At 39.5% G+C, this 16,356-nt stretch overlaps 1 protein-coding gene across 1 annotated transcript; it reads right to left on the reverse strand.

The window, feature by feature from the left end:
• Nucleotides 1–180: 180 nt before the first annotated feature.
• LOC148016390 (vesicle-associated membrane protein 721-like) lies at nt 181–14,428 on the reverse strand. The gene is made up of 5 exons (XM_087663668.1): nt 14,052–14,428; nt 2,662–2,803; nt 2,459–2,579; nt 727–789; nt 181–561 (listed from the first exon to the last, which is right to left on the reverse strand). Exons 1-5 carry the CDS (start codon nt 14,239–14,241, stop codon nt 415–417), a joined length of 663 nt encoding a protein of 220 aa, XP_087519794.1. The 5' UTR covers nt 14,242–14,428; the 3' UTR covers nt 181–414.
• Nucleotides 14,429–16,356: the final 1,928 nt, after the last annotated feature.

The raw sequence follows: 16,356 nt of genomic DNA on the forward strand, positions 1-16,356 counted from the left end.
GCTTTCTGTAATATCAAGCGACTCTTAAAACCAGAGCCACAGATTCATTTGTGGAATCTCATCACTGATATCAGCTCTTCATATTTTGAGGATTACAAGATCCACTCTTAACTTAATCCAGTGAGAACAATTTTGAACAGAATGTACTTATCACTTCAAAGTCAACATATGCAGCATACGAGCACACAAATAAATACACTGTTATTCAGCATTATACAAGCATAAACGTTGGCTTCCCAGAAGACAGTTAACAGTCACACTCATTGTCCTGGACCCTCAAATGTTTAGTCAAAATCCGCTCATTAACAGAAGACTGATTCTCTACAAAGGATCTAGATTAACCTGGCCAATCACGTATTGTATACAAGAATAAGGAGTGCTGAGCATCAGAAGATCAAACAGCAGCATTATTGATCAGTGGCATTTGAAGCCTTTGCATATCGATAGCCAGATGATGAGGACAAGAATGATCACAATTCCAATAACCACTAACTTCACTTTCATGTTTTGCAACCACATTTTCCGCCTCAATTGCTTGCCTTGCTTCTGAAAGTTGTCAGCCTACAAAATGGAAATACTTGTGACTACAAATTTACAATAAAAGATACGAGCTTAGCTAAATGTTGCCATGCCAAATAGAGGTGCAAGAACTTGCAATAAAGCAATCACACAACAGCTCTGAGTATTCCAGGATGCTGTAAAAAGACAACGGAAGTAAAACCTCACCTGGAAACGGAGGTTTTCAGTCTTGTCAACCAGCAGCTCAATTTTCTCTCCTCTATCGAGAACCTGAAAAGGTGAAACATTGAAAGTGAAGTGGCTTACTGTCTCCGATTTAGAAAAGGAGCCAACCAGAAAATGACCCAGAGGATTGTTCATAGACATGCCAAGTTCCAGTTAGGACACAAAAACGTTAGCCACATGCTAAGCTTCTTAACTAGCAATTGCCTCCCTGTGACAAATTTCCAACCATGCCCGCTGCCAGCTGGCACACAGATGTTACCCACATGCTAATCTCCTAAAAACCTAGTAATTGCCTTCCTAAGACAAACCATGCTAGAATGAGAGAACCAATTTTTTCACCTATTCCCAAGAATTTGGTCCTACAGGACTAAGAAAAGCAATTACGAAAAAGCAAGAGTAAAATCCCTGAGAATCTCATGCTAGATACAACTCCTCTCAACACCAAACTCCCCTTCATACTGCAGTTTACTAGCAATTGTATCTCATACAGAAACTGCCTTGTACATCACAGTAGACAACTGAGGTTTTCCAAAGTTGAAAAATCAAGTTAGAAGATAGATGGATCTTTTGACCAGCTATTAGTCAGCGACTTGCATGCATGCACAGAGAGAGATCTCCCAATGCAGAAAAAGAGAGAGAGGTAGGATCTGAGGGCTGGAATGGCTGGACGGGCCATGGTAGTGTGTGGCTGTAGAGAGACCATCAAAACAAAAGACAAGTTTGCCTCTATAGCATTCTGCTTCCCCCAATCTTCACAGTTGATTACAAGCACATAACATTTAGACTGACATGTACTAGGCATAGCTACTGCAGAAAGATTATCCAAAATGTTAGACACAAAGGTTTAACCCTCACAAGTTTAACCTCTGGCATTCTGCTTCCCGTAAACTTTGCAGTAAATTAAAAGCACGATCTCTACAACTGACGTGTACTATACATAGTATGTTGATGGAGAGAGAGAATCCAAACCATTAGGCACAAGGGTTTAGTCCCTGCCTGCAATACAGTTGTTTCGAAAATTTTGCTGCTAGTATGACTAGAAGACATGCACAGTGATCCCTATATCTACTCAATTAGATGAAGAATACAACTAAAAGTAGTAAATTTCTCAAGAATTGGCCAAGAAACTTCAAGACCCAGCAGAACAGTCAGTGAAAATGCTGGTTTCCCTCTAGCTGAACCTGGTGATGTAAGACCTTATGTTTCGACATTACTTTTGCTATAAATATATTGCTTTCAAGAAACATGATAAGGATGCTCCCAAATAACAGAGAATTAAACTCCAACAATTAAAAAATTAACGGTCACAATAAATACTTCTTAAATATGACTAAGAATGTTAATTTTGAAAAGTTTTCAACTAAAAAATTAATTCAAAATTCTTCTAAATACTTAAAATTGATGTAAATTCATACAAAAATCTTATTTTTAGCATTCAAGAAACTTGGTAAAAAGTGTATTTTTCTTGAAAACTATCATTTTGATTATATAATTTAATTGCTTACATAAAATAGGTTAAATACTCAAGTTATTGATTTTTTTCATTAAAAAATAATTTCATTTTCATTATTTTGTTAGAGTGCGTTCATATGTATTAAAATACTTGCTTACTTTCACGAATGAAAAAATAGGAAATAAGGTACATTCACACACCCTCTGTTAATTTTTCTAAAACTGCAAAAACTAAAAGACGCAAGAGAGCCTGAAAACAAACCTTCTCAATATTCTCCATCATAATACCCTTGACTTCAGTAACTTGAGCCTTCACTTTCGCAAGTTTGTTCATTTCTTCAGGATGATCGATACAATATTGCATATGGTCCTTTAATTTGGGCCTGCAAATGTCTTTCGTCATGAGCCACACCAAACAAGAGTAAATACTACAACTAGATAATCACCATCTCAATTTCAACACACCCAAAGTCTCTGGTAAGGCTACTTTCAACTGCAGTGTCAGCTTTTCCGCCTCCATATCTTCTCTTGAAATCCTCCTTGACACGCTCCAAAAAAGCTATGGGTATTTGCCTCCCAATTGACTCATCAGCAACAACCATATATGCTGCAAATATAGCATACACCTGAATCAGAAATACTTTAAGATTCTAAAGCACCTGGATAAGAATGAGTAAGATTATTTAAAGACTTAACACATTGTCTTACTCTTACATCATCAGTCTGTGTAAATTGAAATGCATAGCTTTTGTAAATCTTTTCATAAGAAACACTTGAATCTACAAAAGAGTCCCTTGAAATAAGAACTGAAGAGCAACCCAAACCTATTGAAAATGGACCTAACATCAATCAGCGACCTTAAACCTCACAACATGATTTTTGCTACCAGACAATATTAATAATGTTTTTGTTAGAATTAAACCTGGCATTTAGTTTACTTTACGATGCTCACTAAGACCATTCTGAATGTGTAACAAAATAAATTCTAGTTGAAACTATTGAACAAAAATTTCATTACATCTTGATTAGCTCTTTGAAACAGCCCCAAAACAGCAAGCTACCAAAAGTTTCATTAAAGGGGGAACGGTTCTAGAGAGCTTCTATGTCCCACATGCAAAACCCTAATTTGGGAGGATCCTTCCATGTCTATAAATAGACATGCTGTCCACCATTCAGCCCTACCCTTGTCTTGCAGGTTTCAACTTTCAACCATCAACCATCTTCCACTAACTGTCCAGCCCCCAACGACTGCTGCTACATGGTCTATAGTTGTCGCCCAACCTCCCATTGTTGCAAATGATTAGCTTCCATCATCTACATCAGGTTGGTATTGTGTTTTCAGCACTTTTCTTCATCGTCCTATGCTTTGACTAGTGGTTACTGCACTTGGAATCTATCTCCGGTGGACAACACACATCAACACCTCCCTCAGCCCACTCACACAAGAGCCACCGACTGTTGGATGGCTTCCCCCTGGAGCATTCTCTCATTCATTTACAGCATTCATTCATTCACTTCAACGTTCTTTCTCCTCTCTATTTGTGTTTGTGTGTTTTGCGTTTTACGTTTTGTGCTTAGGATTTGAGTTTTACATGTCACTATCTGAGTCTTTGTGTTTCAATTGTGGCCATACTTTCTATGTTTCCTCAATGCAAACCCTAGCATATCTTTGCATGGTATCAAAGCTAGTGCTCTTGTAAAGAGTATCTTGCGCATATTGTGGAGGCTTGGTTTTGTACGAGGTACACGAACGACACATAATTGATTCATAATGTCTTAAACACCTCCTTCTCGGGATCCCACAATGTCTTATCAAGCTTCTCCATCATTGGAGGCCTTGAGGAGGCATTTTGGACTCAGCGAGCAAGATGACACCCCACCTTCACCTTCACCCTCTTTTTCTTCTCTTGTTCCAAATTTCAATCTCTTGACAGAGGAGTTTGAAGAGTACTTGCACATTACATATAATCAAGCTTACACCCCTCCTACCAACTTTGCTACTCCAACCAACTTATTGGTAAGGTTGGCCACCTCTCCAATCATGGAGGACATATAACATTTGGGACAACTCGCAACCCATCTTCTTCATCTCAACCAGGCCCTAGTGTCAGGTTCATACAACCCCTTTGAGTTGTATGAATCAAAATAAATGCTAAATCACCATAAAAATGGCACACAAAAATCACTAAAATCTTTGGCACACTACTACACATGCCCAAACTCACTCATGAGCTAACAAAACTACTAACATTCTTCACCACACGTCTCCTTTTAGGTGGAATACTTGTCGGGTGTAAAGGCCCCTTACGCTCTCCCGTGTATATATTACTTTACACATGTGAACTCACCCTAGCAGGTGTAAGTGTACCGTACCCTAAGTATAGGTACATTCTTTTATTCTTTGTGTGTACCACATTGGTACATACCTATCCATCGACTCTCACTCTCACACACTCATTGTTCAGCACCTCATTTGATGTATGTGCTCTCTGCTTCCACTCGTTCTCATCAAACTGGTACCAGAGCTCACGGTTCACCCAAGTAGCCGCAATATCAACAACCATAGGCAAATCTTTGGCACACTACTACACATGCCCAAACTCACTCATGAGCTAACAAAACTGCTAACATTCTTCACCACACGTCTCCTTTTAGGTGGAATACTTGTCGGGTGTAAAGGCCCCTTACGCTCTCCCGTGTATATATTACTTTACACATGTGAACTCACCCTAGCAAGTGTAAGTGTACCGTACCCTAAGTATAGATACATTCTTTTATTCTTTGTGTGTACCACATTGGTACATACCTATCCATCAACACTCACTCTCACACTCACTCATTGTTCAGCACCTCGTTTGATGTGTGTGCTCTTTGCTTCCACTCGTTCTCATCAAACTGGTATCAGAGCTCACGGTTCACGCAAGTAGCCGCAATATCAACAACCATAGGCAATAGTCGCCATTTGCAGGCGACGTCCACACTTACCGGCTGCAGGCGACAGCCACAAGACCAGGTTGACGGGGCAGCGACAGTCGTCATGCTCAAGAAATTAATAAGCAGCCCAGGCTAAGGCAACTTGCAGGCAACACGCAGGCGTCAGACAGTGGCCATGTGATCGAGACCAGCACGCGGCATCAGACGATGGCCAAGCGGACGGGACCAGCACATGGCGTGCCAACAAGTTGACAAGGGTCAGGCGGTTGGGGCAGCACATGCCAGACTGACAAGCAGGTCAACAACCCTTTTTTTAAATCAAGAATTTTCAATTTTTCTTCCTTCTCTACTGAGCGTTCACATAAGCATAGAACGTAAATCTGTGCAAATTTGCTCCTAGAAATTTGGGGCTTTTCCCAAATTTGGTGCTGGACACATACTTCAATGACTCTTGATCCATAAATTGCAGACATTCAGTGTACGGGCCTCAAAAATTTTGGGGATTTTCAAGTGCAAGTGAAATTTTGCTCAATTGAGCTAATTTCTTTGAGATTTGTGCACTCTTGGATCCCGAAATTGGGGTTTTTGCAGAATTTGTAAAATTTCTGCAACATTTGCTTACATTTGATGCTTGGGAACATGTATTGATGCAATTGGGGCAATTTTACTATAAAAATTTTGGGGCTTTCCACATTGGTGATGCATTTTGAGTTGATTAGTTTGTTGCAGTTGCTGAAGTGCTGTCACACATGGAGTTATGGCACAAGAGTCTTGGACACATGAGCCAAAAGGGTTTGCAAGCACTTTTTTCACTTGGAAGAGTTGATGTGAAAAACTCAAAGCTTGACTTTTGTGATGACTATGTTCTAGGTAAACATGTAAAGAGTCCATACTCTCATGGAGCCTCTAGGAAGGCATGTATCTTGGCTTTAGTCCATTCTGATGTATGCACCATGCCAATAAAAACTCATAGTGGTTTTCGTTATTTTGTGTCTTTTAATGATGACCATTCTAGAAAGTTATGGGTTTACTTGCTTAAGCAAAAAAGTGAGGCATTGGATGCTTTTAAAAGGTTTTATGCATTTGTTAGTATTCAAAAGGGTTAAAAATTAAAATGCGTAAGAACAAATAGCGGGGGAGAATATGTATCTAAAGAATTCAATAAATTTTGTGATGCCAATGGGATTAAAGAAGAGCTTACATCTCCTTATAATCCGTCATCAAATGGTGTGGTTGAGTTATGTGAGAAGATACGATGCATGTTGTCCACTGCTAATCTCTCACAATCGTTTTGGGGAGAGGCACTTAAAACCGGTGTGCATATCTGCAACCAATCTCCACATCATACACTTGAAAGTGGCATTCCTGAATAGTTTTGGTTTGGCAAACCTACTTCATATGACCACTTAAGAGTCTTTGGCTGCGAATGCTATGTACACGTACCTATTGATAGCAAGACCAAACTTGATATAAAATCTCATAGAGGCATCTTCATGGGTTATGGAGATGAAGGTGAATTGGGCTATTGAGTTTGGGTTCCAAGCATAAAAAAGGTGCTATGCAACCAGGATGTGGTATTTAATGGGTCAAAGCTACTGAAAAATGTCACATCTAATGACTCAGACAAAAAGAAAGTTAAGTTTCAGCATGATCAACCTCTTGAATACCCATCAGCTGCTGAAAATTCAGCTCCATTTGATGCTGATTATGATAATCAGCGTATCATCATTGAGCCAGATGAAAATGGGCAACAAGGGGATGCTGAAAATCATTTAAGGCAACAAAATCAGCATGCTGAAAATGAATTACAACAGCCTGAAATTGTATTACAGCAACCTGAACATGCAATTCAACAGCCAAATAATGAGGTCATTGACATATCTTTGGATGTGGATCCATTACCTGATAACACAAATCATTGGGTAAGAAGGTCTTCACGCGTCAAAAGACCTATACAAAGGTTTGATCCCTCTTTGGGCTGCATTTTGCTCACAGATGAAGGTAAGCGGCGTGCCCAATGTTTAGTCTTTAGTTCTTTTTCAGTTCTTTAAGCTGCATTTTGCTCACCAAAGGTGGTATGAAATCCATCCTCATCTAGCTGCCCTGTGCTAATCAAGCTATTCTTGAGCTAAGGTACATGCCATACATGCTAAAGTGTGAAGACAGAACCATGTTGAAACTGCAACTGTACACTGCCAATACCTACAATGTCACATGCATAGTTGTCCCCAAGATGGACAACACTGTATCGACCCCCTGTATAGTCAAAAACCCACTCACGATGAGGGGTGACATGAAAGAAAGCACCTGAATCTAAAATCCAAGTATGCACGTCATCATCCGTATCTGCAAGTAAAGCATGTGTACTAAAGTGTAAAGAGACAGAGTACATCACTTCCACTATCACTATCATGAGTGACTACATTCACCTCTTCAATTTTAACACTGCTCTTCGTAGGCTGACTCTCTTTCTTCTCTTCCTTGCTATCATCTGTCTTCTTGCCCTTTCCTTTCTCTTTCTTCCATTTGTAGCAATTAGGTTTAAAGTGGCCCTTCTTGCCACAATGATGGCATTCAACATCCTTACCACATGATTTATTACATCCCTTGCTATCAAATTTGCCTTTTCTGTTGTGATCTACCCCTAGTATGCAAAGCACTAGAAGACTTACTGGATGCATTGTTATGCCAATTCATTTCTTTCATGAGTAGAGCACCCTCTACATCAGCATACAGAAGGAGCGCATTAGAATTGCTCATGGCCGTCCTAAATATATCCCAACTCTCTAGCAGAGTGAAAAGCAAGAACATAGCCTCAAATTCTTTATCAATCATGACTTCAAGGCAACCAGTTGGCTGAAAATGGAGTTAAACTCACTCAAGTGACTAGACATTGATGTACCCTCTTTCATACGCAAATCCATAAGCTTTTTCAACCAATAAACTTTGCTTGCGCCACTCTTCTGTGCATATAGTTCTTCCAGTCGAGTCCAAATAGCATAGACAAAATCCAAACCTTCAATATTAAACAACAAGGCATCAAAAATCAATAGCTCAATGGTTGAGCGTGCAAGCTCGTTTAACTCATCTTAGTCTTCCTGTTCCATGTCTGCAAGCTTTGCCCCTTTAGTCTTAATCGGCTTTGCCTGCTTCTTCTGCAACAGGATATTATAACACTATTTTTGCCAGACTGCAAAGTTATGTGCTTCTTCGAGCTTTTTAATGTGCATGAGATGACTGCTGTCACTACTGCCAGCCATGATTTTCAGCCCAAATGTGACCAAAAAATTCAGCAAATGCAGGCCCAAACTGTCACACAAGTGACCAAGGTACAAACCAACCAGCAATAAATAACCATGTAAATGCAGAAATTTCAGATCTGCAAATAAATTTTCAGAAGCACCAAACCTTGTGCTACAGCACTCCACAACTGATTACAGCTGTTCCAAGGACAAATACATCACAATACATGGGAAGTCCCAAATTTTAGTTGCAATTTATGTTGTATATGCACCCACAGGCACAAAATTTGACACGTTATCAAAGGGGTTTTAGTCGAAAGGTCGTATCCACCAGGGATCGGAGTTAGAAGGAAGTAGAGATAGGAGATGGAAGAGAAGAAAAAGAATAGACAAGAGGTAAACAAGATAAAGACAAAGCACAATGAATCGAATCAATATGTATTGACAGAACCTGAAATTCCTTGTTTAGCACTACTCAAAAGCAATCTCCAAGCATTAGATCTCTTGGAGCTCCTTTGTAGACCAAAAATGTACATCAAAACAACAGCTTCCTCTTTGCTGCTCAAAACCCAAATCTGATGGCTCCTTTAGCTTCGAAAGGGGGGTAAAACCCCAAGACATCTGATCAAGGATCTCCCAGATCACTTCTTCTTCTTCTTCCAGTTCAAAGTGTTGTATTCTGGCTGTCAACTGCGATCGCGAAGCGCATGATTTCGCCCATCTTTCTCTTTTATGAAAAATCCCATAACTGGCTAAAAAAGCAACTTGCTTTTTGCATGCCACCCTAATCTAGAAGTTTTCCTAGCTTTTTTGGATATTTACAATAAAAAATATCCAACATATCTAAAATAGGCTAAAATTGTCCAAAAATCTAGTATTTTTGGACCATCCATGCCACTCACACTAGCACTAATGACTCAGATGTCATTGACTCTCTTGATCAATAAGAAAGTTGGATAATGAAGCACTCCAGAGTTTTTCACACTGTGTCCGCGTAGTGGCACGACATCCACCCTCTCTTATTCTACACATCCTTCGGTATGTGCCAAAATCCTAGTTGTCATCAGATTCTAAGTCCTCCTCATCCTCTGTAACCATATCCTTTCCTTCTTCATCTTCCATATCTTCCTGGCTACCCTCTGTATCATGGCCACTATTTTCTTCAAATTTTGGCAACTCATAGACATTAGATTCCCGCCTCTTGAATAATTTGATTATTTTCCCTGCTACTGAAAGTTTTATGGCTATCCCATCCAGCTCATTTAATGCATAAGTAGCATTATCAAATACATGTCTTACCACTTAGGGTACAAACCATCTTTTGGAAACTTTACACATGGCACTATGTTGATTGTCTAAACTGCTATCATAAACCAATATCCAATCCCCATCTTGTATGGTTCTTGGCCTCAATCTATGTCTTTTGTCAAACCGTTTCTTATTCTGTATCCTTGCTGCCCTTAACTTTGCAATTCCTGCCTCTATGTCTTCTGACTTTCTTTCCAATTGTCTAATGCGCTACGCATGCCAATAACTCCTCTCGATTCAACTCCTCCTCCCAAGATAGCATACTCCATGTGGCTGTCATCTCTTCTATTGGCATGATAGGTTTTTGACCATACATCAATTCTACAAGCATATATCCTATAACAGCACTATAAGTTGTTTTGTCAACCACAAGGCATAAGGGAGCAATCGTGGCCACTCTTTTACCTTCTCTCCACATGCTTTTGCCAATGCCTTCACAATAGGTGGATGACCTCTTTCACTTTTGTCATTTCCTTCAAGATTATAGGCTGAAATTAAAGCAAGCTTTATCCCCAACAGTGCAAAGAAATCATGAGCTTCATCTGCATCCAGCTCACCCCTATCTACAGTAATTTTTCCCACACAGCCATATCGACAAAAGATCTCTTCTAAGAGAAAAGTACACGGCATTTGTTGTCTTACTAAATGACTCCACTTTTTGGGATGATGTAAAGCAAATAGATGCTATGGTATCACCTATTGTGCATTTATTAAGGGTTATGGATGCTATGCAACTTTGCATTGGCGAGGTCTATGAGACTATGGATAGGCTGAATGAAAAGCTGCAGGAGTTGGCACCAAATGATGAGGCATATGAGCCTAAGGGTTAGGAGAATGACACTGAGGTTATGGATGCATCGAGACTTATATTGTCTCGTCTAGTATCTGATCATGGCACTAGACGAAAGATCAAAGACCAGCTTTCATGTTATAGGACCTTTCAGGGTTCTTTTCGTTGTGGAGATGCATAAGAGGATCACTATAAGATTGGGGCAGCTTTGTGATGGAAGAACTATGGTTCAGATGGTCTTGAGTTGCAACAACTAGACATCCGTATTTTAAGTTAGTCAATTAGCTCCTCTAGTTTAGAGCAATTGTGGAGTACATACACTCACATTGCTTCAAAGAAGAGAAACTGACACTGTCTTGGTGTGAAGAGAACAAACGATCTTGTATTTGCTAGTGCTAATTCAAGGATGTTATGTAGCAGTATGACAACAAAGGCTGATCCATTCACAGAATGGGAGATGCAACACAAAGAGAAGACACATTGATGTTGAGAGAGATGCAACAGTTCATGGTACACATGATGATGAGGCTGAAATTTCAGGAGTAGCTAGAGCAACCTCAGATCATGATGATGATCTTTGATTTAGTTTGCTTATCATGAGTCTCATGATATATATACATTGTATATGATATTATGATCATTGATGACAGTGTGACACTTGGGCCGTTGTGTCATGCCGACATTATATTTGTACTTGCAGTCTTGCAATTGCCCTTTGGACTATTTTAGCATGCCGTATTTTGCTTCAGTCTAGAGATTAGACTTCATATTTGTAGTCTTTTTGGGGCAATAAGCATGTTCTTTCAAAGATTAGACTTCATATTTGTAGTCTTTTTTGGGACAATGAGTATGTTCCTTCAAAGATTAGACTTCATATTTGTAGTCTTTTAAGTTTTGTGACAATGGAGCCATGGGCATATCCTTTCAACTTAAACTTTAAAGTTTAGTTCATTGTTCATTGTTTTATGGCATATGTATTATGCGTTCTATAATTGAATAGCTTAACTCTTGAGCCTTGTAAGTTGTAATTCAATTTGTAATGACTAGTTTTAGAATGATGCATGACATATTTAAAGTTAAAACTTAAAATGATTTGTCCTTGTGGATTATATACCTTGGTTTTAACACTCCACATGGATTATGAGTCAAATATTAATTTTTTTTCATGAATTTTAATTTTTTAAATGGCATTCCCATTTCCACGTCCCCATTCCCTATATTCGACATCCCCATCATCCTCCCCATTCTCGTTCCCTGTTTCATGTTTCTATGGGCTAAATACTATCTAACAAATGGAGACATTCTAGAAAATGCAAAAATTGCTCCATAAAAGCACACAAAAAGCCAAAAAAAGAAAAAAATGCATAGAAATGCACTCAGATGACCGCTCTAGAGTGAGATACCTCCTCCATCAAAACAAGTGATAAACATGACATGTTAAAGCTTCTAAAGTCCTCGTATAACTTAGATTGAGGCTCATAAGCAGCAAATGACAAGGCATGACAATCATGACTACTAAGAAAACATCGACAAATCGTAGTCTTGAATAAGTGCCATCCAAACCAATTATGTGTACTTTTGACACTCAAAGAAAGATTCGTTGCATTAATTAACTACTTCTGTACTTGATCAATAACATTGCACTACTAATACCTCATTCCCTTGTTTTGATGATAGTGATATTTTCAACATACCATCCAAAATATCAACACAAGGTTCACAATATATGCCTTGAAACATAAGTCATGTCACACATCAATGTGGCCGGTGAATTCATAAAACAAGTTACATTGGCATGTTCAATCATAGAGGTTATTTTTTGAGGTGTGTCTCAAAAGTTTTGCCTTATTGATGGCCATCCTTTTCCATTTAAAAACTTTGCATCATTTAAGTCTTCAACATATTTGCAAATAAGCTTATTGGACGCTAATGAACACAAACTAGTTGTCTTATTATCAATGAAGCTAAATAAGAGCTAGTAACACATGAAGAATGGCTAACCAGCCCTGGACAATTGTGCTAGTTGCTTACTTTTTTAAATAAGAGACCCTTACAACTTGACCCAAAATGAAAATGTGTCTCCACACAGACTTAAAGATGGAGATAAATAGTAAGAGGAATGGAATACCACATCCAAAGGATACATCTTGTCATCCAAATGTAAGGCGTCATTCTTGAAGCATCGAGGATATCACAAATACACTCATGATGAAAGTCTAGTTCTCCTGTTCATCATTGTATGGAGTAAATGGAAGTTGAGCAACATCCAGCTTTGCCAACTCTAAATGATGACTTGCCCTTGTCAACTCTATATAATTACACTTTGCCATGCTACGTTACTCGTGACTACAACTGTGGAAGCAATAACAATTGTGATAGTAATGGGCACATAGACCTCGAGTTGGTCGCTCAAACAACATGCAAAGCTACAAATAAATGCCATTGCCTTAAACAATTTTCACCATTCAAAAGAATGCTTCTAATTGATAAATTAGAAACGGATGCAAAAACTAAACAACTACAAGTACCAAGACTTTTGACACTTATTTATGCATGATAATAATTAATAAAGCTGCAACACAGAAAATCTCAATATTAAGGCCGCGTCACAATGCTCAAAATGGCTGGACAAATGCAAGATTGAGCTAGACTTGTTTAGCACAATTGCAGAAAATAACAACTTGATTGACAACTATAGTAGGCTCGGTTGAGGCAAACACTCCGCAGGCTACAGGACAGCTAATCCAATGCAGTTGGCTATGCCAATGACAACTATAAGAATAGCGATGTATACAATAAGGGCGACATAACATGGCCCTCCAAATGCAGTGAATCAGCTGGAAGCTTGCACTCTGAAGTGGCTAACAGGATAAACAATCAAGGAAGTGCTGATGGCATTGAGAAAATCAATATCGAAATGATGATTCCTTGCCCTACTCAAAACAGGCAGGAAACGCATTGGGACAAAATGCAGCATGCTATGGTGACCAGCAAAGGATTACCAAGGACCTGGAAGATGTAGATTCATGTCAAAGTTCTCCTCTCTTTTCTGTCTACACAAAAAACTTGTCCTTACCACTCGGTCATTTCTGCTTTAAGGCCTGACACCATGTGCCTTCAAAGTTTCCAAGGTGCCTGACTAAATAGCTGTATCATGTAGCCCAGATCTTCAAGTAAGCATTGCGCTTTTCAACAAAGTCCGCACAGCCTTAGTGTCTCCTAAGTGCAGTTATCAAACTTTCCAGTCATTGACCTCAGAATTAATCTATTATCTGCCAGTAATTCGTAATTGGAATCTTTCCATAAAGTAGATAGATGGCAACGTCCACACGGAAAGACATTGTTCATCGTGCAGATAAGAAAAGAGTAGCACTGAATCTGGAAAATGCTTGCTTATTCCGCAGTATTATCCAACCGCCATGGATTCAGATCCAAGAGACAGGATTGAATGCTTCCATTTATGGTCGAGCTACAATAGAAACCTGCTCCCATTTCCAGGTTCATCGAAGCCCTAACAAATGATTCAGATCTACAACCTCGATTTACTGAAATTAGTCATACAGGGGAAAAAAGGAACGTACTGAATCCATCTTCAACAAGGTAGTTGAAGGTGTGGTGATCGCAGGAGTAGGTGAACTTGTTGTTGTTAGGGGGAAGCTTCTTGAGGGCCTGGAGCGCGATGGCGCTGAAGTTGCCGGTGAAGGCGGAGTAGTCGGCGAGGACGACGGTGCCACGGGCCACGAAGCTGTAGATCAAGGACTGCTGCCCCATGGCGAGACGCGCCTTCTGTCAGACTCTCTATCTCTCTCTCTCTCTCTGAGGGAGGGACGGCCCGGGAGGGTCGGAAAGCCTAAACGGAAGAACAAGGGAGGTGAAGAAGACGACGGAGAAGGAGAAGAACGGGGGAGAGTGGGTGCGCTCTACACATGACCCGGAAAGGGGAAAAAGAAGGGGAAACGGGGGGAGGGGGGAAATGGATGGAGGGGGGTGGGGGGACGGTGTTGTCCAAGCCAACACGGTGAAGGGGTTGGGAGCCACCTTTCGCTGACAAACCTTTTCACTTAGGAACCTCCCTGTCTCTTTCCTTCACTAGATTTCTTCCTACCACCTTAGAGTTGGGTCACACCGAGCATTTGTTGGGGTAGTGGGGTCCCACTCGCCCTTGCTTAGATGGAATGGGAGTGGAGGCACTAGCACTTGCTTAACCCCGCCTATTCCCTACTAATCCAACGGAAAAGCCTCTGCTATCGAAGTTCTAATAGCACTAATGAACAGGAAACCTTGATTTGCCTCGTAAATCTTCCACTGGCTAATGGACTAAACATGCTCACCGTCGATGCATTGCAACCTATCTTTGCCTCACTCCCAACCTTCGCCATGCAACTCTAGAGAACTCTAGCATTTTCCTAAATTTAAGAAGCCAACATGCTCACCGTCGATGCATTGCAACCTATCTTTGCCTCACTCCCAACCTTCGCCATGCAACTCTAGAGAACTCTAGCATTTTCCTAAATTTAAGAAGCCCTCCTAGAGCTAGCATGACTTAGCTCTCTCTCTCTCTCTCTCTCTCTCTCTCTCTCTCTCTCTCTCTCTCTCTATATATATATATATATATATATATATATATATATATATATATATGACAACAAAAAACAATTTAACTTCCCTAGCTATGGCATTTGAATCTAATTGTTTCAAGGAAGTGGAATTGTAAAGGTAAAGAGGGGCCACGAAGATTCTTTTGCAAGTATGGTCAAGGAAGATGGATATGTGGTTAAAAAAAATAGGTGATAGTTGATTGAGGGCCAAAAGGGAAACAAAAACAAAGTTTGAATTTGATGAATGAGTTGATTCTCCACTAAGATGTGACCAATCAAATCGCTAGAAAAGCACAAATAATAGATCCTCCACTAGGGGTGGTCTTTGGCCACCAGTGGGAAATGCTGCACAGAGAGAGCTATAATTTAGCTTGGATTAAACTTTCTTTAAGGACTTAGATCATAGAGATAAACTCAACTTCTAGCCTAGAAACATGAGCATATTAAGGAATTAAGCCTTCTTCTTTACACAAGATTTGAAAACAAAACATAAACAAAAAAATTTCCCACCTTCTTTGTCGCTTTGACTTTTTTCTCTATGTCAAAATTTAATACAAGTGATGCTCACCTTGTATGATAAACTTTTAGTCCCCAACATTTTTTATAACAAATGCAAAACCTTGTTATTTATATTCTAAAGGACTTTTAGAATGAATCAACCAAAGGTATATAAACTTTAAGGTTTTAAAGCCTCTTCTTGAACTTATAAAGGCTATGTGAAAAATCTCCATACATTCTACCTCTGAGCTCTATTTCCCTATGAACATTAATTGTCACATGCAAGTGAGAAACTTTGTCAACGCGCAAGTGAGAAACTTTGTCAAAAAATAAGCTTGAGAATGTGATGGAATATAGAGAATCCACAAAGATTGATACTAAAGTCATGTTGAGGTTACTTGAATGGTGGCTTCCTATGTTCTAGAAAACTTAGAAATCAAAAATACCACAACCATGCTTATGTTATTTCTATGGTAGCTTCCTTCTAAGTCCAAGAGCCACAATGTTCAACACATCAATAAATTGGCTTATGAATGGACTCAACATATGAGTGGTCCCATATGGCAAATGAGGTTTATGGACTTGGTACATGGCCAGCTCTAGTCAACAATGTTTTCACTAAGGTGGTGGGCATGAGTCAATCCCCATTAATAATGTTTGAGAATGTTGCCAACGTGGGTATGCATGTAGCTTTACACTTGGACATTCTCCAACTCCTCTTATAACCATGAGAGTACCTTCTAGATTCATTACAATTGCTTGTTTTGAAATGTCTCCATTCAACCTTGAG

This window comes from Lygodium microphyllum, chromosome 23, assembly GCF_053477565.2.
Source record: "Lygodium microphyllum isolate KBCC chromosome 23, Lygodium_microphyllum_v1.1.10, whole genome shotgun sequence".
Lineage (NCBI taxonomy): Eukaryota > Viridiplantae > Streptophyta > Polypodiopsida > Schizaeales > Lygodiaceae > Lygodium > Lygodium microphyllum.

Coding starts and splice junctions, on each gene's coding strand:
- LOC148016390 (XM_087663668.1), bottom strand. CDS start 14,241: ATGGGGCAGCAGTCCTTGATCTACAGCTTCGTGGCCCGTGGCACCGTC. Junction 2,804..14,051: donor CCTTGTTGAAGATGGATTCA/GTACGTTCCTTT, acceptor CTATATTTGCAG/CATATATGGTTGTTGCTGAT. Junction 562..726: donor CTGAAAACCTCCGTTTCCAG/GTGAGGTTTTAC, acceptor TCCATTTTGTAG/GCTGACAACTTTCAGAAGCA.